The sequence below is a fragment of the Armigeres subalbatus genome, chromosome 3, assembly GCF_024139115.2.
Source record: "Armigeres subalbatus isolate Guangzhou_Male chromosome 3, GZ_Asu_2, whole genome shotgun sequence".
Classification (NCBI taxonomy): domain Eukaryota; kingdom Metazoa; phylum Arthropoda; class Insecta; order Diptera; family Culicidae; genus Armigeres; species Armigeres subalbatus.
In genome coordinates, this window is record NC_085141.1 from 387,898,223 (window position 1) to 387,922,127 (window position 23,905).

General features: G+C 43.4%; 1 protein-coding gene across 1 annotated transcript; it reads left to right on the top strand.

Annotated features, from left to right (window-relative positions):
- The first annotated feature begins 1,916 nt into the window (after positions 1 to 1,916).
- On the top strand, positions 1,917 to 19,703 carry LOC134226722 (cytochrome P450 4c21-like). The gene is made up of 6 exons (XM_062707678.1): positions 1,917 to 2,265; positions 2,555 to 2,810; positions 3,225 to 3,351; positions 3,416 to 3,887; positions 19,289 to 19,414; positions 19,472 to 19,703. Exons 1-6 carry the CDS (start codon positions 1,917 to 1,919, stop codon positions 19,627 to 19,629), a joined length of 1,488 nt encoding a protein of 495 aa, XP_062563662.1. The 3' UTR covers positions 19,630 to 19,703.
- Positions 19,704 to 23,905: the final 4,202 nt, after the last annotated feature.

The window sequence follows — 23,905 nt, forward strand, 5'->3', positions numbered from 1 at the left end:
TGACCTTTCCCGTCAAACAATGTATTATTGTCTCATTCGATTTGTTGGCTTATTTTCGGTCAAATTATCCAAAGAATCCATATTTTTTAAATTCTCTATCTAAGGAGTGAGTGCTAGTAATGGACCCCTTAACGACTAAAATTTACTATTTTAAGTGTGTAGCATGCCTATTATGGCCACCCCCGGGTTCATAATACGCAACGTCGAGTTTGTTTATATACGTATTATGGTTCCTCCCATTTAATTTACATGTTCCATTCCCACATGTTCCTTTTGCCTATAATGGAACCCCCGTTGTGTGCTAGTAATGGACCCTTTAGCATATTTACATTTACAAATTAGTTAATTTAACTAAATTTCTGTTTCCCTGTCCATAACAAATGTGTGGAACTGCTGTCCTGTTACATGCTGCTGCCCGACTGCTACACGCTGCTGCCTGCCTCACCCGACGGAAGCTTGTAGAAAATTGTCGATTCCAGCGTTTAATTTGGGATTTTGTTCAGCGGGTCCATTATACGCACGGGGTCCACTACTAGCACTCACTCCCTATTTTGGAAATCAAAAACAAAAACCGAAAAAGTCCCGCATGTGTGGGCCGGTCAGAAAAATTCACTCGATGTTCGTTCAAAATTGAACAAATGTGAGGCCAATCCTGAAAAACAGCACTTTATCGACTCTTTTTTTAATTTTAAAAAATACGTACAGGCGTCAAAAAATATGGGTTCTTTGGAAAAGTTGACCTTAAATAAAATAAGCGAATAAAAAATGTTGACGGGAAAGGTCAATTGATCAATATTGCAACACACCTTCTATACCACTGAGTTGTAATTTTATTGGCGTTGGTTCCTTCGCATGGATTGTCGAAACACGCTCTCTTACTGTTCTTGATGGCCTGGTTAAAGGCCAGTTTCGCAGCTCGAAACACTTCACGATGGTTCGCTCTTTCATCCTCGGTGCGGGCCCGTTGCATCCTTCGTCTAGCTTAGAGGCAAGTTGATCTGAGGGCCGCAATCTCGGCACTCCACCAGTATACCGGGCGTCTACCATTTCTCGGCAGGACTTTCCTTGGCATAGTTGCGTTGCACGCGCGTGGTAGGACAGCTACCAACGCGTCCCCGCTTCGACCTTCAGTGTGGGCACTGATAGCTGTAACAGTATTGGCCTTGATATTTTGAATGTAAAGATCTTTTATCTTGAACATTCTCACATTCATTTGATATATTATCTGATATAACCATAAACATTGAAAACCTGGACAAAATGCTATTTTTATATTTTTGATCAGTTGTTCCATTTACGGAAGCAAACCAGTATCAACCATGAAGGATCTGAGTAAGGCACCCACATCATTCTAAGTAAAATGATTTTCTATAATATAGATTATTTTTTCTGAAAATTTGCACCGAATGTTTTCGACTTTTAAGGACTCGCACTGTTATAAAATATGCCATACAATAAAAAAACACGCTTTCTATAAACAACGCCAACGAGACAACCCACGAGACTCAGAACCATGTAAACTTCGCTCACTCACAAACATCGGACGGTTGAAAGTGATGGACATATCAATACTGCGTGTTCATAGCACGTTTGAGATCATAATTCAAATGTTTGTATAGCTAGTTTCTGTTCACTTTACAAGATGCGATGAAAAACACTTGCATTGCCGTAAACATGAGAAAATTTGTCAAATTTATTCAAATTAAATCAAATTGCAATCGTTTTCAATGTCAGCGGTCTTTCAAACATCCATAAAAAACTTCATGTAGTTAGGGAAACGTGAAATTTGTGGAGCCTCAACGAATGATATATACACGGGAGGAATTGATCGTACTTTATAAACGTTCTCATTATTTCCATGAAATGTTATAAATACGTTGATCAATCGAAGTGCAACCAGAGAAGAGTCGTTTAAAATGTGGTACGCAATTTTGGTTATCGGAGCGATTTTGAGTCTCGCGATAATCTGGTCAATAGTGCAGAAGAATAGCTTCTCGAAAAGCATTGATGTGGTACAACCGTGGTATCCTCTAGTTGGTAATCTGCTCATGATCATAGGAAAGGACGATCTGCAAAAATTTCAGATCATTGCACAAGAATTCAATCGTGAAGCTAAGTTGTTCCGGTGCTACATGGGTCCCATGCTGATGTTTTGCACTGGAGATCCCGACATGGCTAAGCAAATATTGACCGACCCCAATTGTTTTGATAAACCGTACCTCTACGATTTCTTAATAATGAAAAAAGGACTGCTTGCGGCAAAAAGTGAATATTTTTTGTGATGTATTTTAAGTACATTGAGGTCGCTTTTGCGCGGTTTGATTTCAGTCCACCTCAATTTTCATAGCTTACTAAAATTTGGGTAAAATTAAGTATTCAATACCTCCCGATTTTTCTTCGTTTTTTTGTGGGGCCAACTCAATGTTTGGCTAAATCCATAGACCAGGTTTTCAAAAACAAAAAACGACCTCAGTATACTTTTAGGAACATGTCTTTTGACGATGACATGTTATAGTATCAAGTTCGCAATTCTTATCCGTTTATTTTGAAACAGCACATCTTTGGAAAGACCAGAGAAGGGCGGTTTTACCTGCTTTCAATACGAGAATTCTGGCCAGTTTCTTGTCAATTTTCACTAACCGATCCAAGAATATGATAAGGAGACTGGAATCGGTGGCAGCTACTGGGGAAACGTTTAATATCTTACATTATGCTACCACATGCGCGTTGGAAATGGTTTGTGAAACGACAATGGGTTTCAATTCGAGCGTTTTTGACAATACTGATGAATTTTCTACTGCAATTGAACGGTGAGTGATGCACTATAGTATGAAACACATAGTATGAAACCATAGTTGCTTTGCAATGCGAATGGTTAATTTTGTTTTGCAATTAATAAGCCTCTGCCTATATAGCTGATGAATGTAGGTCCAAGAGGTTATTATAACGTGGATAATACTCTACACGACCGCTATTTTTCTTGCTTAATGTTTCGTCGTTGCCCAATTCGACTTCTAATCGAAGATGATAAATCTGTCTTTTTCAACCTAGAGATGTTACGTTCTCTACGCAGTGATGTTTTAGACATAAGCTAGCATTCGCTTTGCGATATAATATAAGAATCTTACTCTTGAAATTATTTTTTTTAATCTTTATTAAGGTGTTTAATTTTTAATTAAGTTCAACATCGGTTGAAATTAAATTGTTTTTTTTTTTCATTTCAGTGCACTTTTCATTGCATCAAGAAGAGCGTTGAGGTATCATTATCATTTAGATTGTATTTATCGTTTGTCTGAGGGCTATCGTGAAGAACGAACTGTACGTGAATATTTGACAGCTCACGTGATGCAGGTGTTGCCTTTTTTTCAAAAGATGTTTTTAGGCAAAACGAAGTAAAAAAATAATACCTTTCTAGGTCTACAATGATGCACACGATCGATACTCGAAAGGTTTAATGAATAATGCTGCTGATGTTGATGAGAGTCAATTTTTTCGAAAGCCACAAATTTTCATCAACGAATTATTCACCAGCACCATTCGGAAATTCGAACGAGAGGAAATAATCGACAATATTCTAACCATGATGGTTGCTGGAACGGAAACTTCGGCCAACGCTATAGCGTTCACCTTGCTACAATTGGCAATGGACTCGCACTACCAGCAAAAAGTGTACGAAGAAATCATGCAAGTTTTTCCCGGAAAGGAACCGAACATCACCATGGAGGGGTTGAGACAACTTCAACTAACGGAAATGGTGCTGAATGAGACCCTTCGTCTGTATCCGGTAGTACCACTTGTGATGCGTAAAAATTCCGCCGAGATGACTCTTTGCGGCCAGAAGCTGCCCAAGGGATACACGTTCCTTGTCAACATCTTCACCATTCAACGACCCAAGCAACACAAGTAATCATACATAGGTTCATTTAACTTATTTATACCAAATTTGATTACCTGTTTTCCGGTATAAGCACTTCTATATAACTAATTTATAACGAAAAAAGCGCAAGAGGCGGAGTCAATATAAAACATTTTGAAGTTTCATCTGATACTTTTTTGGATCTTTGTTATAACTAATATATAACAAATGTCGAAGTGTAAATAAACCAGCAGTAAAATATTTATCGAAACACGGGAAACAATGTCTGCTTTTGATTACTTATGATAATAGCTACAAATAAATATGCATGTTCATAGTTTTCGTTTTGTATTAAATAACATAATTTTTCTTGCGGTTTTAAATTTATGGTAAACTTGAACATTCTAGTATTGTATTTTTCAAGCGCCACTAGCAAACCACAATATGGACGCATCCAATTTTGAAATTTTATTCATAAATATAAAGCCATATTGGCTTACCAGCCTTCATGTCTAGGGTGACCAAATGTATTTTTGAGTTGCACATGTAATATAGAGCAGCAAAAGCAAGGTTGAACACCTGCAATATGTTTGAGAAAATACATTCTCACTGGCTGGATTCAAAGCTGTTTCTAAACTATGGTTAAAACATTGAAAATAATCTACACGGAACTCTTTAAATGAGGATCATTGAATAAGCTATTGATGGGATGGAAATGGGAGCTATGAGATGAAGTGCCGAACCTTTCTCCTATGTATTATTATAAAGGTTCGCATTACAAAGGTTCCCCAAGCACACGCTGGGTTGCTGCATGCAATGAATGTTCCGTTTACGCTGCCACACCAACGGCAACGTCTGGAGGAACCTTAAAGCGCAGCGTTTTTCAGATAGTTCATTATAGACAAACAATAAACACTTTTAAGACTAATTAGTATCGCATTTAAACATTTAAACATAGCGTATATTGATAGAAATGAATTTAAACAATTTGTTATATCAATTATTGCCAATGTCATTTAAGAGGGGGAGGGTTCTGCATTGTGGGGTATCATGCAAGATTTTTGATATTTTTTAGTTGGTTGTATGAAAGGTACGCAGTTGAAAATTTTGCAGTTATTAGAAATGATTTAATAAGGCTGTACAAATAAAAAAAGGATGTAGAAATAAAATAAAAGGATGTACAAATAAAATTTAATAGATTCAAGGATAGGGAATGCATTAACCTTAGTAAGATGTTGGGGTCAATATGACCCAAAACGAAACTTCAAAGTAGAATAGCTTTTTACCTGATAATCCGATCGTTCTGAAATTTCTTGACTTTTAATATTTTGTGGAAATGAAGCATCTGACATGAAAAAAGTATTTTAAGGTGCAACAGGAACGACCCCACAAAAAAAGTTACGAATAAGATGTTAGGGTCATATTGACCCAGAAATGTAAATGCTTATAAAACAGTCAAATTATAACCGAATTACAAAGTTTATATACCGTTCTAAAGATAAACTCATAAATTTTGTGGCTATGTGGTGATATGCTGGTTCTGGAGACAATGGCCACCGGAAAACGACTTCCACGGGGACCTTGTCGGTCATTTAAGGGGAACATAAAAATCGCTCCATATATGCCATTCGATCGCTAATTCTTCATAGATTCTCTTAAAACGGTAATGTATGGTCTACGAGAGGGCTTCCGACGAAAGTGGCCACTCCTGGTACATGCAAGGTGCCCCCGGGGAACCCGAAGGAGGGGACATTTCCGTTTTAGCACCAAAATATGCCGTGCGGCGGCTCTTTTGTCATGATTTTCCACCAATCAGATGGTTATGCGCTTGAAATCGATAAGTGACCACATTGACCACTCCTGGTACATGCAAGGTGCCCCCGGGGAACCCGCAGGAGGGGACATTTCCGTTTTAACACCAAAATATGCCGTGCGGCGGCTCTTTTGTCATGATTCTCCACCAAATAGATGATAATGCGCTTGAAATCGATAAAAGACCACATTGGCCACTCCTGGTGCATGCAAGGCGCCCCGGGGAACCCGCAGGAGGGGACATTTCCGTTGTAGCACCAAAATATACCGTGCGGCGGCTCTGTCGTCATGATTTTCCACAAAATAGATGATAATGCGCTTGAAATCGATGAAAGACCACACTGGCCACTCCTGGTACATGCAAGGTGCCCCCAGGGAACCCGCAGGAGGGGACATTTCAGTTTTAGCACCAAAATATGCCGTGCGGTGGCTCTTTTGTCATGATTCTCCACCAAGTAGATGATAATGCGCTTGAAATCGATAAAAGACCACATTGGCCACTCCTGATGCATGCAAGGCGCCCCGGGGAACCCGCAGGACAGGACATTTCCGTTTTAGCACCAAAATATGCCGTGCGGCGGCTCTTTTGTCATGATTTTCCACCAATCAGATGGTTATGCGCTTGAAATCGATAAGTGACCACATTGGCCACTCCTGGTACATGCAAGGTGCCCCAGGGAATTCGCAGGAGGGACATTTCCGTTGTAGCACCAAAATATACCGTGCGGCGGCTCTTTCGTCATGATTTTCCACAAAATAGATGATATTGCGCTTGAAATCGATAAAAGACCACATTGGCCACTCCTGGTACATGCAAGGTGCCCCTGGGGAACCCGCAGGAGGGGACATTTCCGTTTTAGCACCAAAATATGCCGTGCGGCGGCTCTTTTGTCATGATTCTCCACCAAGTAGATGATAATGCGCTTGAAATCGATAAAAGACCACATTGGCCACTCCTGGTGCATGCAAGGCGCCCCGGGGAACTCGCAGGAGGGGACATTTTCGTTCATGATTTTCCACCAAACAGATGGTTATGCGCTTGAAATCGATAAATGACCACATTGGCCACTCCTGGTACATGCAAGGTGCCCCCGGGGAATCCGCAGGAGGGGACATTTCCGTTGTAGGCGGCGGCTCTTTTGTCATGATTCTCCACCAAACAGATGGTTATGCGCTTGAAATCGATAAATGACCACATTGGCCACTCCTGGTGCATGCAAGGCGCCCCCGGGTATTCCGTATGAAAGGACATTTCCGTTTTAGCACCAAAATGATTATGCGCTTGAAATCGATAAGTGACCACATTGGCAACGCCTGGAACCTATGAGGAGGCCACAGGGAAACCGTAGAAGGGGACATTTTCAATTTTACACCAATATGAGCCGTGCGGCAGCTCTTTTGGCGTTTTTCCATCGAACAGATGGACGCGCGCTCGAAATCGATAAGTGACCACATTGGCTACATTTGAAACCTATGAGGCTCCCTCGGAAGAAGATGGCATTTCCATTTCTACACCAATATACAGTCAAACCTCCATAAGTCGATATTGAAGGGACCATCGACTTATGGAAATATCGAGATGTGGAACAGAAAATCCTTGGAAAGCTCTTGGAATAGGCTCTCACAGTAGCCTATTTTTTATATGGAAAAATTTGCTTCCATGAGTCGATATCGTGTCATAGAACATCGACTCATGGAGGTTTAACTGTATGTCATGCGGCGGCTCTTTCGTCGTGATTTTCCTCCAAATAGGTGCCCTCGAAATCGATTATTGACATATTGTCCACCCTTAGAACCTATGAGGTGCCCCCGGGAGCCCGTAGAAGAGTACATTTCCATTTTAACACCAAAATATGCCGTGCGGTGGCTCTTTCTTTGTTATTTTCTACCAAACAGATGGTCATGTGCTTGAAGTTGATTAGTAATATTGTCTACTCTTGGAACCTTTGTGATGCCCTGCGAACCCGTAGGAGAGGACATTTACATGGTTATATCAAATGTACTGTGCCGCTTGCGGCAGCTCTATCTTCGTCTATCATTGTCTACCCTGGCCACAAGTCTTCAAAAGTTGGTTATGCGCTTGAAATTGTTCTTCATTTGAAATTGAGTATACTGAGTCAAATTAAAAAATAGTTTCTGGGCTACTGTGATGATTCCTTCGAACAGCTCTCCAAGGATTTTCTATTCCGCATCTCGATATTACCATTAGTCGATGGTCCCTTCAATATCGACTCATAGAAGTTTGAGGTTTTCACCGATCGCCGTGGACAATGATATGAAAACGCAACATTTTGATATAAAAAAATCTCTCTTTCTGTGAGACTCCTGCGGGTACCTTGTAGGTTGTAGATATTAAGTTCAGACCTATTTGATAGAAAAAAAAAACAAGATTAATCTACCTAGTGGTGATGGTGCCCCTTATCGCTCGTTCAAAAGGGTTGAGAAATATATAAGAAAAGTCCAATATAACACTAATAGGTAGATAGCTCTTATTTTTCATATTTGTTTATTTGCATTCTAAAACTTTCTGCTGAACGCAACTTATTGCAAGCCAATCGGATGAGCATAAGTGCCAGAAAAGTGATTTTACCATGTAGCTGCTGAAATTATTATTTTGGCCTTAACTTTGGAGCCCATAGTCTTATCTGGCCAATTTTCAATACGAAACAATAGAGCAGGATTTTCGTCGAATGCTATTTACTGCGAGCAATTCGGTTTAGGATAAGTTCCTCAAAAGTGAGTTAGATTTTGTGTGCGTAGACACTTTCAATGAATTCTTCAAGGCACTCCACAATCACCGAAATTGGACCTGGGGTTCCCCCGGGTTGATATTAGATTTCAAGAGCATTACCAACTATTTGATGGAAAATTATAGTGAAAGAGTCGCTGCACGGCATGTCTTTAAGGGCCGATGTCCACGTAAAGTTTTTTCACGCTGCTTGCACGCCGCGTTCACGCAAGGTACCCAGCATCAAATGGAGTAATGCACACGTAAACGTGTGCACGACTACATTTGATGCCGGATACCTTGCGTGGACGCGGCGTGCACGCCGCTTGAAAACACGCTACGTGGGCATCGGCCCTAAGTAAGAGTAAGAGTAAGAACGGAAATGTCCTCTCCTATGAGCTCCACGGCGGTACTTCATAGGTTCCAAAATGGAAAATGTGGTCACTTATTCATTTCGGTATAAAAACGGAAATGTAACCATTTACGGGTTCCCCGTGGGCATCTCATTGGTTCCAAGAGTGGCCAATGTGGTCACTTATCGATTTCAAGCGTATAATCATCTATTTTGTGGAAAATCATGACGAAAGAGCCGCCGCACGACATATTTCGGTGTTAAACGGAAATGTCATCTTCTACGTGTTCTCCGAGGGAGCCTCATAGGTTTCAAATGTAGCCAATGTGGTTCAAGAGTGGCCAATGTGATCACTTATTGAGTTCGAGCGAATAACCATCTCTTTGGTGAGAAAACACACCGAAAGAGTCGCCGCTCGGCATATTTCGGTGTTAAAACGGAAATATCCCATTCTACGGGTTCCCCGGGGGCCCCTGGTAGACTCCAAGAGCGGCCAATGTGGTCAATTATCGATTTCAAGCGCATAATCATCTATTTTGTGGAAAATCATGACGAAAGAGCTGCCGCACGGCATATTTTGGTGTTAAAACGGAAATGTCCTCTTTTACGGATTCCCCGAAGGCACCTCATAGGCTTCAAGAGTGGCCAATGTGGTCACTTATCGATTTCGAGCGCATAATCATCTATTTTGTGGAAAATCATGATGAACGAGCCGCAGCACCGCACATTTTGGTGCCAGAACGGAAATGTCCTCTCCTACGGGTTCCCCGGGGGCACCTTGCATGTACAAGGAGTGGCCAATGTGATCATTTATCGATTTCAAGCGCATGACCATCTGTTTGGTGGAAAATCATGATAAAAGAGCCGCCACACGACATATTTTGGTGTTAAAACGGAAATGTCCCCTTTTACGGGTTCCACGGGGGCACCTCATAGGCTCCAAGAGTGGCCAATTTGGTCACTTAGCGATTTCAAGCGCATTATCATATATTTTGTGAAAAATCATGACGACAGAGCCGCCGCACGGTATACACTACCCGCCAAAAGTATGGAAGCGCAAAAATAAGTATTGCAACACCTGCTTTGAATATTGCAACACTCCGAAAAGTTTAGCATCACTCCGGAACTAACATATTCGTGAAGATTTATCGTCGGATCCTTTACATTTAGAATGGTGGAACCTTCTACAAAATTTATCACGGCGATAAGTGCATTGCGAAAGAGGACAATTTAGCTCTTTGGAGTGCCCTCGCCACCAGGTAGACCGCGGATTATCCGGATTCTGAACCACGTGTGAAGTCACCGCTTAATACATCTATTCATTCTAGCGACATGCCAAATGTTCATCATCTTTCGTAATCGCAATATGACAGAAAAATCAATGCTGATTGACGCTTGCTTGACCCTTGGCGTCCTCCCAGTGGTCCTCGGGAGTTTCGGAACATCCGGTAAAGTGGTTAAATTTTGAAATTCGTCACAGAAAGCTGCGACTTTTTCAAAGCCGATTGTGGCAGAATTATCAGAGCAAAATCAATGCAAGCATCACTCATTGACCCCAGATGGCCTCCCAGTGGTCCTCCGCAAATTCCGGAACATCCGATGAAGTGGTCAATTTTTAAAATTCGCTCCAGGAAGCTGCGACTTTTTCTAAACGGTTTGAGGGAGCATTGCCAGAGAAAAGTCAATGCAAGCATCACTAATTGATCCCAAGTGGCCTCGTATTGTTCCTCCGGAAGATCCGGGACATCCGGTGAAGTGGCCAATTCTTGAATCTCGTCCTAAAAAGCTGCGACTTTTTCTAAGCCGATTGTGGTAAAATTGTAGGAATTCCTTCGGAAGTCCTTCTAGGAATTCTTGCGAAAGACTTTCCAGGAATTCCTTCGGAAGACCTTCCAGGAATTCCTTCGGAAGACCTCCCAGGAATTCCAGGAATTCATTCGGAAGTTCCTCCAGGAATTCCTTCGGAAGTTCCTCCAGGAATTCCTTCGGAAGTTCCTCCAGGAATTCCTTCGGAAGTTCCTCCAGGAATTCCTTCGGAAGTTCCTCCAGGAATTCCTTCGGAAGTTCCTCCAGGAATTCCTTCGGAAGTTCCTCCAGGAATTCCTTCGTAAGTTCCTCCAGGAATTCCTTCGGAAGTTCCTCCAAGAATTCCTTCGAAGGTACTCCAGGAATTCCTTCGGAAGTTCCTCCAGGAATTCCTTCGAAGTTCCTCCAGGAATTCCTTCGGAAGTTCCTCCAGGAATTCCTTCGGAAGTTCCTCCAGGAATTCCTTCGGAAGTTCCTCCAGGAATTCCTTCGGAAGTTCCTCCAGGAATTCCTTCGGAAGTTCCTCCAGGAATTCCTTCGGAAGTTCCTCCAGGAATTCCTTCGGAGTTTCCTCCAGGAATTCCTTCGGAAGTTCCTCCAGGAAGTCCTTCGAAGTCCCTCCAGGAATTCCTTCGGAAGTTCCTCCAGGAATTCCTTCGAAGTTCCTCCAGGAATTGCTTCGGAAGCTCTTCCAGAAATTCCTCAGGAAGCTCCTCCAGAAATTCATTCGGATGTTCCTCCAGAAATTCTTTCCAGGAATTTTTCCGGAAGATCCTTCACCTTCCAGGACTGCTTCCGAAAGTTTCTCCAGGAATTCCTCAAGAAGTTCCTCTAGGAATTCCTCAAGAAGTTCCTCTAGGAATTCCTCCAGAAGTCCCTCCGAATTCCTCCGGAAAATTCCTTAAGAAGTTTCTCCATGAACTACTCAAGAATTTCCTCCAGGAATACCTCCGGGAGTTTTTCAGGAAGTGTACCGGAAGTTTCTCCAGGAATTCCTCCAAATGTTTTTCTGTCCGTTCTTCCAAGAAATCCCCTTGAAATTGTTTGCAGGAATTCCTCCGGAAATTCCACTGGAGTTCGATAATTCCACTAGGACCTACTCCAGAAATCCCCCAAAATCTCTACATAAATTACTTTGAGAACTATACAGAAATTTCCTCTGAATTCGTTTCTAAATACACATGGAATTCTTTTAAGCCCACCTATCTCCGATCTCCGATATTTTTTCCTGAAATTTCGCATTCCGCCAGAAAACCGTTTGGAAAGTTTTTAGAAGTTCTTTCAGGATTATTATTATTTAGTCAGACTAAGGCCGAAGTGGCCTGTGCGGTATATAAGAGTCTTCTCCATTCGGCTCGGTCCATGGCTACACGTCGCCAACCACGCAGTCTACGGAGGGTCCGCAAGTCATCTTCCACCTGATCGATCCACCTTGCCCGCTGCGCACCTCGCCTTCTTGTGCCCGTCGGATCGTTGTCGAGAACCATTTTCACCGGGTTACTGTCCGACATTCTGGCTACGTGCCCGGCCCATCGCAGTCGTCCGATTTTCGCGGTGTGAACAATGGATGGTTCTCCCAACAGCTGATGCAATTCGTGGTTCATTCGCCTCCTCCACGTACCGTCCGCCATCTGCACCCCACCATAGATGGTACGCAGCACTTTTCTTTAGAAAACTCCAAGTGCGCGTTGGTCCTCCACGAGCATCGTCCAGGTCTCGTGTCCGTAGAGGACTACCGGTCTAATTAGCGTTTTGTAGATTGTCAGTTTGGTACGGCGGCGAACTCTATTCGATCGGAGCGTCTTGCGGAGTCCAAAGTACGTACGATTTCCAGCCACTTTGCGTCTCCGAATTTCTCTGCTGGTGTCATTTTCGGCAGTCACCAGTGAGCCCAAGTACACAAATTCTTCTACCACCTCGATTTCGTCACCACCGATGCAAACTCGCGGTGGGTGGCTCACATTGTCTTCTCTTGAACCTCTTCCTATCATGTACTTCGTCTTCGACGTGTTGATGACTAGTCCGATCCGCTTAGCTTCCCTCTTCAGTCTGATGTAGGCTTCCTCCATCTTCTCAAAGTTACGTGCCATAATATCTATGTCGTCGGCGAAACCAAATAGCTGGACGGACTTATTGAAAATTGTACCACTCGTGTTAATCCCTGCTCTTCGTATTACCCCTTCCAAAGCGATGTTGAATAGCAAACACGAAAGACCATCACCTTGCCGTAACCCTCTGCGGGTTTCGAAGGGACTCGAGAATGCCCCTGAAACTCGAACTACGCACATCACCCGATCCATCGTCGCTTTGATCAACCGTGTCAGTTTATCCGGAAAACCGTGTTCGTGCATTAGCTGCCATAGCTGGTCCCGATCGATTGTATCATATGCGGCTTTGAAGTCGATGAATAGATGATGTGTGGGCACGTTGTATTCGCGGCATTTCTGCAGTACTTGGCGAATGGCGAACACCTGGTCCGTGGTGGAGCGTTCGCCCATAAAACTGCTGATACTGATACTGCCCCACGAACACCCTTGCAGTTGGTGCTAGTCGACGGCATAAAATTTGGGAGAGTACCTTGTAGGCGGCGTTCAGCAATGTGATTGCGCGGTAGTTGCTACAATCCAGCTTATCGCCCTTTTGTAGATGGGACACACGACACCTTCCATCCACTCCTGCGGCAAAACTTCCTCCTCCCAAATCTTGGTAATGACCCAGTGCAGCGCTCTAGCCAGTGCCTCACCACCGTGTTTAAATAGCTCTCCTGGTAGTTGGTCAACCCCAGGGGCTTTGTTGTTCTTCAGCCGGCCAATCTCCTCCTGGATTTCCTGGAGATCCGGAGCCGGTAGAATTATGTCCTGCGCGCGTTCTCCCAGGTCCATCACCATACCGCCATCTTCGTCTGCCACATCGCCATTCAGGTGTTCTTCGTAGTGCTGCCGCCACCTTTGGATCACCTCACGCTCGTTCGTAAGAAGGTTCCCGTTTATGTCCTTACACATATCAGGCTGTGGCACGTGGCCCTTACGTGAACGGTTTAACTTCTCATAGAACTTTCGTGTGTTATTAGCGCGGTACAGTTGCTCCGTTTCTTCACGGTCTCGATCTTCCTGCTGGCGCTTTTTCCTCCGGAAAATCGAGTTTTGTCTGTTCCGCGCCTGTTTATATCGTGCCTCGTTCGCCCTCGTGCGGTGTTGCAGCAATCTCGCCCATGCTGCATTCTTCTCTTCCACTAACTGCTCACATTCGCCGTCATACCAGTCGTGTCTCTGATCCGGGGCACCGTGCCAAGTGCAGCGGTTGCGGTGCTACCAATGGCGGATCGAATATCTCTCCAGCCATCTTCAAGAGACGCTGCGTCTAGCTGCTCTTCCGTTGGAAGTGCCACTTCCAGCTGCTGCGCGTATTCTTGGGCTAGTCTACCATCTTGTAGCCGCCCAATGTTAAGCCGCGGCGTCCGACTTCGACGCGTGTTGTACACCGTCGAGAGTTTTGAGCGCAGACATACTGCAACGAGGTAGTGGTCGGATTCAATATTCGCACTGCGGTAAGTGCGGACGTTCGTGATGTCGGAGAAGAATTTACCGTCGATTAGAACGTGGTCGATTTGGTTTTCCGTTTCTTGGTTAGGTGATCTCCATGTGGCCTTGTGGATATTTTTGCGGGGAAAGAAGGTGCTTCGGACTACCATTCCGCGGGAGGCTGCGAAGTTTATGCATCGTTGGCCGTTGTCATTCGATACGGTGTGCAGACTATCCGGTCCGATGACCGGTCTATACATTCCTCCTTCCTACCTGTGCGTTCATGTCACCGATGACGATTTTAACGTCTCGCAGTGGGCATCCATCGTATGTCTGCTCCAGCTGTGCGTAGAACGCTTCTTTCTCGTCGTCGGGTCTCCCTTCGTGTGGGCAGTGCACGTTGATGATGCTATAGTTGAAGAAACGGCCTTTAATCCTCAGCTTGCACATCCTTGCGTTGATTGGCTGCCACCCAATCACGCGTTGGCGCATCTTACCCAGCACTATGAAGCCGGTTCCCAGCTCGTTGGTGGTGCCACAGCTTTGGTAGAAGGTAGCCGCTCGATGCCTGCTTTTCCACACTTTCTGTCCTGTCCAGCAAATCTCCTGCAGCGCCACGACGTCGAAGTTGCGGGGATGTAATTCATCGTAGATCATCCTGTCGCAACCTGCGAAACCTAGCGACTTGCAATTCCATGTTCCAAGCTTCCAATCGTGATCCTGTATTCGTCGCCTAGGTCTTTGCCGATTATATCGAGTCGCATTATCTCTTATATTGTTCGTAATGATTGGTTTTCTAGGCGGCTTATTGGGCCTGCGCAAACCTCCTGTCTCGTCGGAGGGCCGTCGTGTCAGGGCTGTTTAGCGTCCCACCTAACACCAGGACTTGGGCTTGTGCGCTTTGAGCGGCACACGGTCGCTTTGGTGGGGCCTACTTGCGGATACATGCAGCTTTTTATAGAGGTTTAACAGGGCCCACTGTCAAACCCCACCACATCCTAGGCAAGCCCCACAACTCGCAGATGGCCTGGGGAGGGATCGTCAAGCCCTTGGACATAGTCCCTGCTGCCCGAAAGTTCTTTCAGGAATTCCCCAGAAATCACCCAGAAAACCGTTCACGATTTATTTTCAGGAAATACTCTATACTATATATTATAAAGAAGTTAACCTGAAAATACTCCCAGAAATGCTCCAACTTTTTCTTCCACAAGGAGGGGCTTGTATTCCACAAGGAATTCTGCCAAAAAATGACCAGGAATTTCTGCGGATATTACGTGGAGAATTGTTCCAGATATCCCTTTATAGATTCGTTTCGAAATTCCCCCAAAAATTTCTCAAGGTATTCTCAAGAAAAATCCAGGAATAGCTCCGGGAAATTCCCCTTCCAGAAAGATTTTACGATATAGTTTTTATGCGAATATCTGAAGGAGTTCCTAAAAGAATTCATAACGAAATTCCTGAAGGATAACAACGTTCTTAAGAAATTCTCGAAGATATTCCTGATTTGAATCTGAAGAAATTTTTACAAAATTGTTTGAAATAATTTTAGGTGATTCCGATTTATGAACTATATCGGAAATGAGATTATATTCTGCATCATTAGAAGTGGAAAAATGTCATATGAACATGGTGGAAAATATGTATTTCTGACAGGAGTTAGACGAAACTGGAAAACTGAACTTGACTTTACTGTTAATGCTCTTTTGGAAAAAAGTTCGAAATCCATAATCCTACTGCCTACAATAGCCATCGGCGTTGTAAAAAATATTTGGACGTGGTAAATTTCATACAATTCATTTTGATGGTGGCGGCGCACAGGTCTATTCCTGAGGACCACTCAGTGAAATGTTGCTTTCATATTGCTTCATCTAACTTACGAGGGAGGATTACTAAGACGAATTTAAAAAAATGGACCACTTCACCGAATGTTCCAGAACTTCTAGAGGACCATCCGAAGAGAACGACTGGTTGTTATATTGAATTAGCTCTGACATTTTTACAACAAGCGATTTTCAGAATGTTGCAGCTTTCTGAGTTGAATTACAGAAATTTACCACTTCTCCGGATATTCTAAAGCTCCCGGAGGATTACTAGGTGGCCACCAGGCGTCAATGGGAGATGCTCGCATTGATTTAACTCTGGCATTACTATTACAGTCAAACCTCTATGAGTTGATGTTCTATGACTCGATATCGACTCATGGAGGGAAAATATGCCATATTGAAAAAAAATATTCTGGGTTACTGTGATGGTCCCTTCAAACAGATTTTCAATGATTCTCTATTCCACGTGTCGATATTTAAACGAGTCTTCATTATCGACTCATTGAGGTTTACCTGTCAATGAGTGGTGCTTGCATTGATTTTGCTCTCACAATACTACCACAGACGTTTTAGAAAAACTCGCAGCTTGCTGGGACGTAATTTAAAAATTGACCACTTTACCGGATGTTCCGGATCTTCCGGAAGAACACTGGGAGACCACTCAAGGTCAATTAGTGATGCTTGCTCTGATTTTTCTCTGACAATGCTTCCACAAACCGTTTAGAAAAAATCGCAGCTTTCTGGGACGAATTTAAATAATTGGCCACTTTACCGGATGTTCCGGATATTCCGGATCTACCGAAGGAATATTGGGAGACCACCTGGGGTCAATTAGTGATGCTTGGATTGATTTTTCTCTGACAATGCTTCCACCAACCGTTTAGAAAAAATCGCAGCGTTTTGGGACGAATTTAAATAATTGACCACTTTACCGGATATTCTGGATCTTCCGGAGGAATACTGGGAGACCACCTGGGGTCAATTAGTGATGCTTTCATTGATTTTTCTCTCACAATGCCTCCACAAACCGTTTAGAAAAAATCGCAGCTTTCTGGGACGAATATTAATAATTGACCACTTTACCGGATGTTCCGGAACTCCCGGAGAATCAGTGGGAGGCTACCACTAACTGGTCAAGCAAACGTCAGTCAGCATTGATTTTCCTGTCATATTGCGATTACGAAAGATGATGAAAACCGCATCTCGCTGGAATGAATGCATTTATTAAATTGTGACTTCACACGTGTTCCAGAATCCGGAGCATCCGGATGTCCACCCGGTGGCCAAGGCACCCAGGGAGCTAAATTGACGTCCGGCCTAATGCACTTATCGTCGTGAACAATTTTGTTGAAGGTCCCATTATTCTAAATTGAAAAGATCCGATGGAAATATGGGAGTTCTGAAGTGATGCTAAACTTTTTTGGGGGTGTTGCAATATTCAAAGTAGGTGTTGCAATACTTATTTTGCGCTTCCATACTTTTGGCGGGTAGTGTATTTTGGTGCTAAAACGGAAATGTCCCTTCCTGCGGGTTCCCCGGGGGAACCTTGCATGTACCAGGAGTGGCCAATGTGGTCACTTATCGATTTCAAGCGCATAACCATCTGTTTGGTGGAAAATCATGACGAAAGAGCCGCCGCACGGTATATTTTGGTGCTAAAACGGAAATGTCCCCTCCTGCGGGTTCCCCGGGGGCACCTTGCATGTACCAGGAGTGGCCACTTTCATCGGAAGCCCTCTCATGGACCATACATTACCGTTTTAAGAGAATCTATGAAGAATTAGCGATCGAATGGCATATATGGAGCGATTTTTATGTTCCCCTTATATGACCGACAAGGTCCCCGTGGAAGTCGTTTTCGTCGTACGTCGGCGGCGACTTGTCTTCCCGGTGCGGTGGGGATGCTGAAGAAATACTGAATTTTGCGTTTTTGGTGGAATCATCGAAATCATCAAAAACAAATTATTTTATTATTTCTGTACTGACAAATCTGAGGTGGAAATATATCTCAGATCCGATAATGTAAAATATCAAAGCTGAGAAAAATTATTCATGTGCCTCTTTTTCAGGGGACGGTTCATTTAATCACATTATTTCTCTATCATTATTGTAACACTTACGGCCGATATGTACTCTATAGCTGGTGTGTCGAATTTTTAATAAAGTACATATAATAGTTCTTATTCTTCTTCAACGGCTCTACATTCCAACTGGAACTTGATCTGGATTTCAACAGTATTCTTATAGCATTTCCTCAGTTATTAATTGAAAGCTTTTCTAAGCCCGTCATTGCATTGCATCAATGTGTATCTTGTGTGGCAAGTACAATGGATACATTATGCCCAGAGTGAAGAGAATGTTTCCAAACCAAAAACATCCTAGACTGGACCGAGGATCAAATTCACAATTCTCAGATTGACAATCCTACGCCTTTGATCGCATGATTACTGGAGATCCCTATAATTATTCAGATTATTGAAATAAATTAGGACAAAAACTTTTTCTTTTTTGAAGCATACAAAAGCCTAGTGGCTTCTTTTTCTAATTCACTTATACACATTTCTCGGCATATGGGTACCCTATCCACACCTTCTGATATTTATCTCTTGTGTTATATATGAGTATAGAATGTAACAGATAAATAACACTCAATAAATGACAGCTGTGACTACTAGTAGTAAATTAGTAACATTAAAGTTTTTGGCAACAATAACAAGCCGACAGTCGAGGAAAAAAATCATTCTATTCAGTTCGTCCAATGTGGAGCAGAAAGAGCTAATTCAGACAATTCCTGTTGAAAGTTTCCAAAAATGGTAAGTAACACAAGTTATAATAAACTTTTGTTATTCAGTATTCAAATTCTAGATCAATGATTTGGCTATTTCTCAGGTGAACCAGGCGAGGATTCTACCACCATGAATGAAGGCAGTGGCGACCAGATACCACTTTTAACGAGATATTACGGAACCTGAGGATCCATATCTTCCACGTAGTAATACGATTATAAAAACTCATGCTGAGAATTTAATACAGAAACATATTTGCTTGCGGATTATTCAAACAAATATAAACAAGTGAAATAGATAAAAACACTTCTCTGGCAATCCAATCTCAACTGTTTTAAATATGTTTTGAAAGAACTTGATGTTACCTTATGTTTTGCTGTCATGATTTAAATGAGTTGTTAATCAGTTACACTTTTGGGAGTTTCAAACCAAATGTTTTTATTGAGTAAAATTGAAACACTGGCTCCAATGTCAAAAGAAAAAACATTGGAGACAATAATATCACTATTTTAAAACTTATAGTCACCATAATTCTTAGATAAAACTCATTAACAACAATTTTTATTAACTTTCTGATACCATGATGTTTCATGTGTTACTTGGGGACGCAAAGACCTTTGGGGGCCCGATGCGGACTGCTTCAATCCTGAGCGGTTTTCACCGGAAAGGTCAGCTGGGAGACACCCTTTTGCATTTATGGCATTCAGTGGAGGATCCAGGAATTGTCTAGGTAGTATAAACATGGGTTTTTTCCTTCAACTCTCATTTTGTGTAATACTTATTTCAGGAAATCGTTATGCGATGATAAGTATGAAAATAATGCTGGTTTATCTGATGAAGAGCTTTCGGTTCAAAACCAATATTCGACAGGAAGACATTCGCTTTCGATTCGACTCAGTTTTGCGCATAGAAGGAGGTCATATGATACAAATAGAAAAACGATAGATTCTGAACAATCAAATTGTTAATGTGTCTTCTGATTTCCAAATACGGTAACAGTTTGCACCAAATAAAGTTGATGAGCATTTGTCTGATATTTTGAGAAAAAATATTTTAAGCTCTTTTTAATGGAATGTATTCGACCGTCTAAGACAAGTTAAGTACTCTCCATTTAATTCCACCAATTATTTCGATATCTTTGCCATTGGCGTAAATAAGGGGGGGCCTGGCCCCCTCCAGACCTACTTGTGGCCCCCCCCCAGAAAATTTTGAAAAGTAATTCCAACTTAGTCAGTTTTTATTTCATTTACATATTTCCTACATATTTCTTAATTTTGATTATGAATTCTATAATATAAACATATATTTGTTGAGTTATCACATCTATGACCATTTGTTCAGCAAAGCATCGAAATATTTAAGTTGGACCCCCGGGAACATTTTCAAAGCCATCGTGTACGCGGCCTTCCACGAAGCCTGCGGCCTCTTCCGGGTTCTCTACTAAATATTATCTTCGCTTGTCGTTCTTCCGGCATACGAACAACGTGACCAGCCCACCGTAGTCTGCCGTGTTGTATAAGCTTAATAATATCCAGCCCTTTATACACCTGGTACAATTCGTGATTCATGCGACGCCGCCAGATACCGTTCTCCTGTTTACCGCCGAGTATTGTCCGCAGCACCTTACGCTCAAACACTCCGAGAGCTCTCCGATCAGCCTCCTTTAACGTCCATGTCTCATGGCCGTATAAAGCCACCGGAAGAATCAGGGTAGTATACAGCGCGAGTTTTGTTTTCGTTTGCAGACTACGGGACTTAAGCTGGTTACGAAGTCCGTAATAAGCCCTATTTGCAGCTGCAATACGCCTTTTCACCTCGCGGGTAACATCATTATCGCACGTCACTAATGTTCCAAGATACACAAATTCTTCTACCACTTCAAATTTTTCACCATCCAGCACTATTTCGCTACCACCACCACTAATGAACCCACGTTGATTGCCAGCGACCATGTACTTCGTTTTGCTGGTATTGATCGTGAGTCCAATCCTCGCTGTCTCCCTCTTAAAAGGCGCAAAAGCCTCTTCCACGGCGCGGCGATCAATTCCGATAATATCGATATCGTCCGCAAATCCCAGGAGCATATGCGATTTTGTGATAATGGTACCGCTTCTTTGCACACCAGCTCTCCTAATCGCTCCCTCGAGCGCTATATTGAACAGTAGGTTCGAGAGTGCATCACCCTGCTTTAATCCATCTAAGGTAACAAATGACGTCGATATTTCATCCGCAACCCTCACACTTGATTTCGATCCGTCCAACGTTATACGAATCAGCCGTATCAGTTTCGCCGGAAAACCATGTTCAAGCATAATTTGCCATAATTCATTCCGTTTCACTGAATCGTACGCCGCCTTGAAATCAATAAACAGATGATGTGTCTGCAAGTTGTACTCCCGGAATTTATCAAGGATTTGTCTCAGGGTAAACATTTGATCCGTCGTTGATCGGCCCTCACGAAAACCTGCTTGGTATTCACCGACGAATGACTCTTCAAGTGGTCTCAATCTGTTAAATAGAATACGGGACATTATTTTGTACGCCACATTAAGGAGGGTTATTCCTCGGTAATTGGCGCACTCCAGTCTGTGCCTTTTCTTAAAGAGAGGGCAAATGAGGCCGTCCAACCAGCTAGCAGGCATTTCCTCGTCTTCCCATATTTTCGACATAATATGGTGCAGAACTTCATAAAGCTGCTCACTGCCATGTTTGAGAAGTTCAGCCGGGAGCTGATCCTTCCCCGCAGCCTTATTGTTTTCAGCTCTTTGACAGCTTTTTTAACCTCATCTAGTGTAGGTGACTCCACAGCTTGTCCATCGTCGCTAATATTTATTCTGTTCACCGATGCACCGTCACTTCCTCCATTCAACAAAGTCTCGAAGTGTTGCTTCCACCTGGCAGCCACTTCAGTTTTATCTGTCAGCAAATTCCCTTGTTGGTCGTTGCACATGACGGGAGATGGCGCTGTCTTTCTCCGCACGCCATTGACAGACTCATAAAACCTCCGCATATCGTTCTGCTCCATTTTTGCCTGCACCTCACTAATAACTTGTTCTTCGTACTTTTTTTTCTTCCTGCGGTGGGTTCGTTTTTCGGCTGCTCTTGCTTCCTTGTACCGATCTCTATTTGATCGGGTACCTGACACCAACATCCGGCTTCTGGCAACGTTCTTCTCGTCTGTCACTCTCTGGCACTCCACATCGAACCATCCCGTCCTGGGTCGCCTCTGTGCAGTGCCTACCACTTCTCGTGCTGTTGTGCTCACCGCTCCATGGATCGACTCCCATAGATCGTTGATGTTGTCGCTAACGTTGATTGCACTTATCCGTTCGTCGAGCTTCTGGCGGTACTCAGCCGATACTCCTTCCGCCGACAATCGCTGGATATTGTAACGCATCGTTCGCTGTGATCTTTCGTTCGATACAGTTGACAACCGTGATCGAATTTTACTGACAACGAGGTAGTGATCAGAGTCAATGTTCGGACCTCTGAATGTCCGCATATCGATAACATCCGAGAAATGGCGCCCATCCACCAGAACATGGTCTATCTGGTTGCAAGTTTCACCATTTGGGTGTCTCCAGGTGTGCTTTCGGATGTTCTTTCGTGCGAAGTAGGTGCTACTGATGGCCATCCCTCTGGCAGCAGCAAAATTTACTAGCCGTAGGCCGTTGTCATTGGTAGCGGAGTGAAGGCTCTCCCTACCGATTATGGGACGGAAAAAGTCCTCTCTACCGACCTGAGCGTTAGCGTCTCCGATAACAATTTTCACGTCATGCTTTGGGCACTCTCCATAGGCTTTATCTAGACATTCATAAAACGTGTCCTTCACGTCGTCGGATTTATCGTTTGTCGGTGCGTACACGTTGATTAGGCTGTAATTGAAAAATTTGCCCCGTATCCTCAACACACAGATTCGTTCGCTAATGGGTTTCCACCGCATCACTCGCTTCATCTGCTTGCCCATCACTACGAAACCAACTCCATGCTCTGCTTTTTCACCGCCGCTGTGATAGATGTTATACTTGAATGCAGTATTGGTCGTGGGGTTTACGGCTCGGAATTCACGTTCTCCGGATCTAGGCCATCGGACTTCTTGAATAGCAGCCACGTTCACTCCAACCTTCTGCAGTTCACGAGCCAGAAGGCTCACTCGTCCAGGTTCATTTAGGGTCCTGACATTCCAGGTACCGAGTTTCCAATCATAGTCCTTATTTCGTTGCCGGGTCGGTTGCCAAAAATAACGTTCTCTTTTTCTTCTATCTCCATTTTTCGTGGTATTTGAGAGGCTTCAGTAAGCTACCTTACCGGGATCGCGTTACCTACATCGCGATGATGGGGCTGCCACCTTAGGTATAGCTGACGCGATACAGCATTTCGTTAATCAGCCGCTGGGTACCAGGCAGACGCTGTTTGAGCCGCACCTCCTGGTGAACAGACGCTCGAGGCGTACCTTCTCACTCTAGCTGATGTCAGAAGGACAACAGTGCCCAGGCTGCACTACCAGCTAAGTACACAACCCTTGGCTGGCGGTCTTTTGTCATCGGACGACCCGTGGAAGCGTGAGATAGGGACTTGTGGGGACCAGAGCTCTGTTGGGCGCTCCTTCCTTGATGTCAACCCACCATTTTTAGATTACACACTTATCCACATTTAGTAACATGGAGAAGACAAGCTGACACAGACACAGCGTTTTGAACCAATCAAAGCATCATTGGAAATCAATTGTATTATTCGCGATTTTTTTAATGTTAGTTCTAGGACGAATGAGCGATAAACTTAGTCAAACAATTTCTATTGCAATCCATGCGTACAGTGCTTTAAATCGTCTTTGAAAATTACATCCCACCAGCTGGTGCCATGGCCCCCCCTAGACCGAGACTCTAGTTACGCCTATGATCTTTGCAGATACTTATTTCGACCACAATTGGTGGAATTAAAGTGCTTAACTCGTCTTAGACGGCTGATATTTTTGAATTTTTTGAAAATAAATAGTTACCGATCATCATATGTGGTGGTTTTAAGGCTCCCCCAGACCTAAGCGATTTCATCGCCGCGACGGCGACAACTAGTCGCCACGATTCTATCGTTGGGTCGCTGCAGGCAATGTTCTATTTACTCTTCCATACCAACGGCGACCGAATCGCTGTCGCCAAGCGATAGAATCGCGTCGTGACTGTCGCGTCGCGTGTGTTTGGGGGAACCTTTACCCTAGATACAC

Coding starts and splice junctions, on each gene's coding strand:
- LOC134226722 (XM_062707678.1), top strand. CDS start 1,917: ATGTGGTACGCAATTTTGGTTATCGGAGCGATTTTGAGTCTCGCGATA. Junction 3,888..19,288: donor CAACATCTTCACCATTCAAC/GACCCAAGCAAC, acceptor GTGTTACTTGGG/GACGCAAAGACCTTTGGGGG. Junction 19,415..19,471: donor AGGATCCAGGAATTGTCTAG/GTAGTATAAACA, acceptor TACTTATTTCAG/GAAATCGTTATGCGATGATA.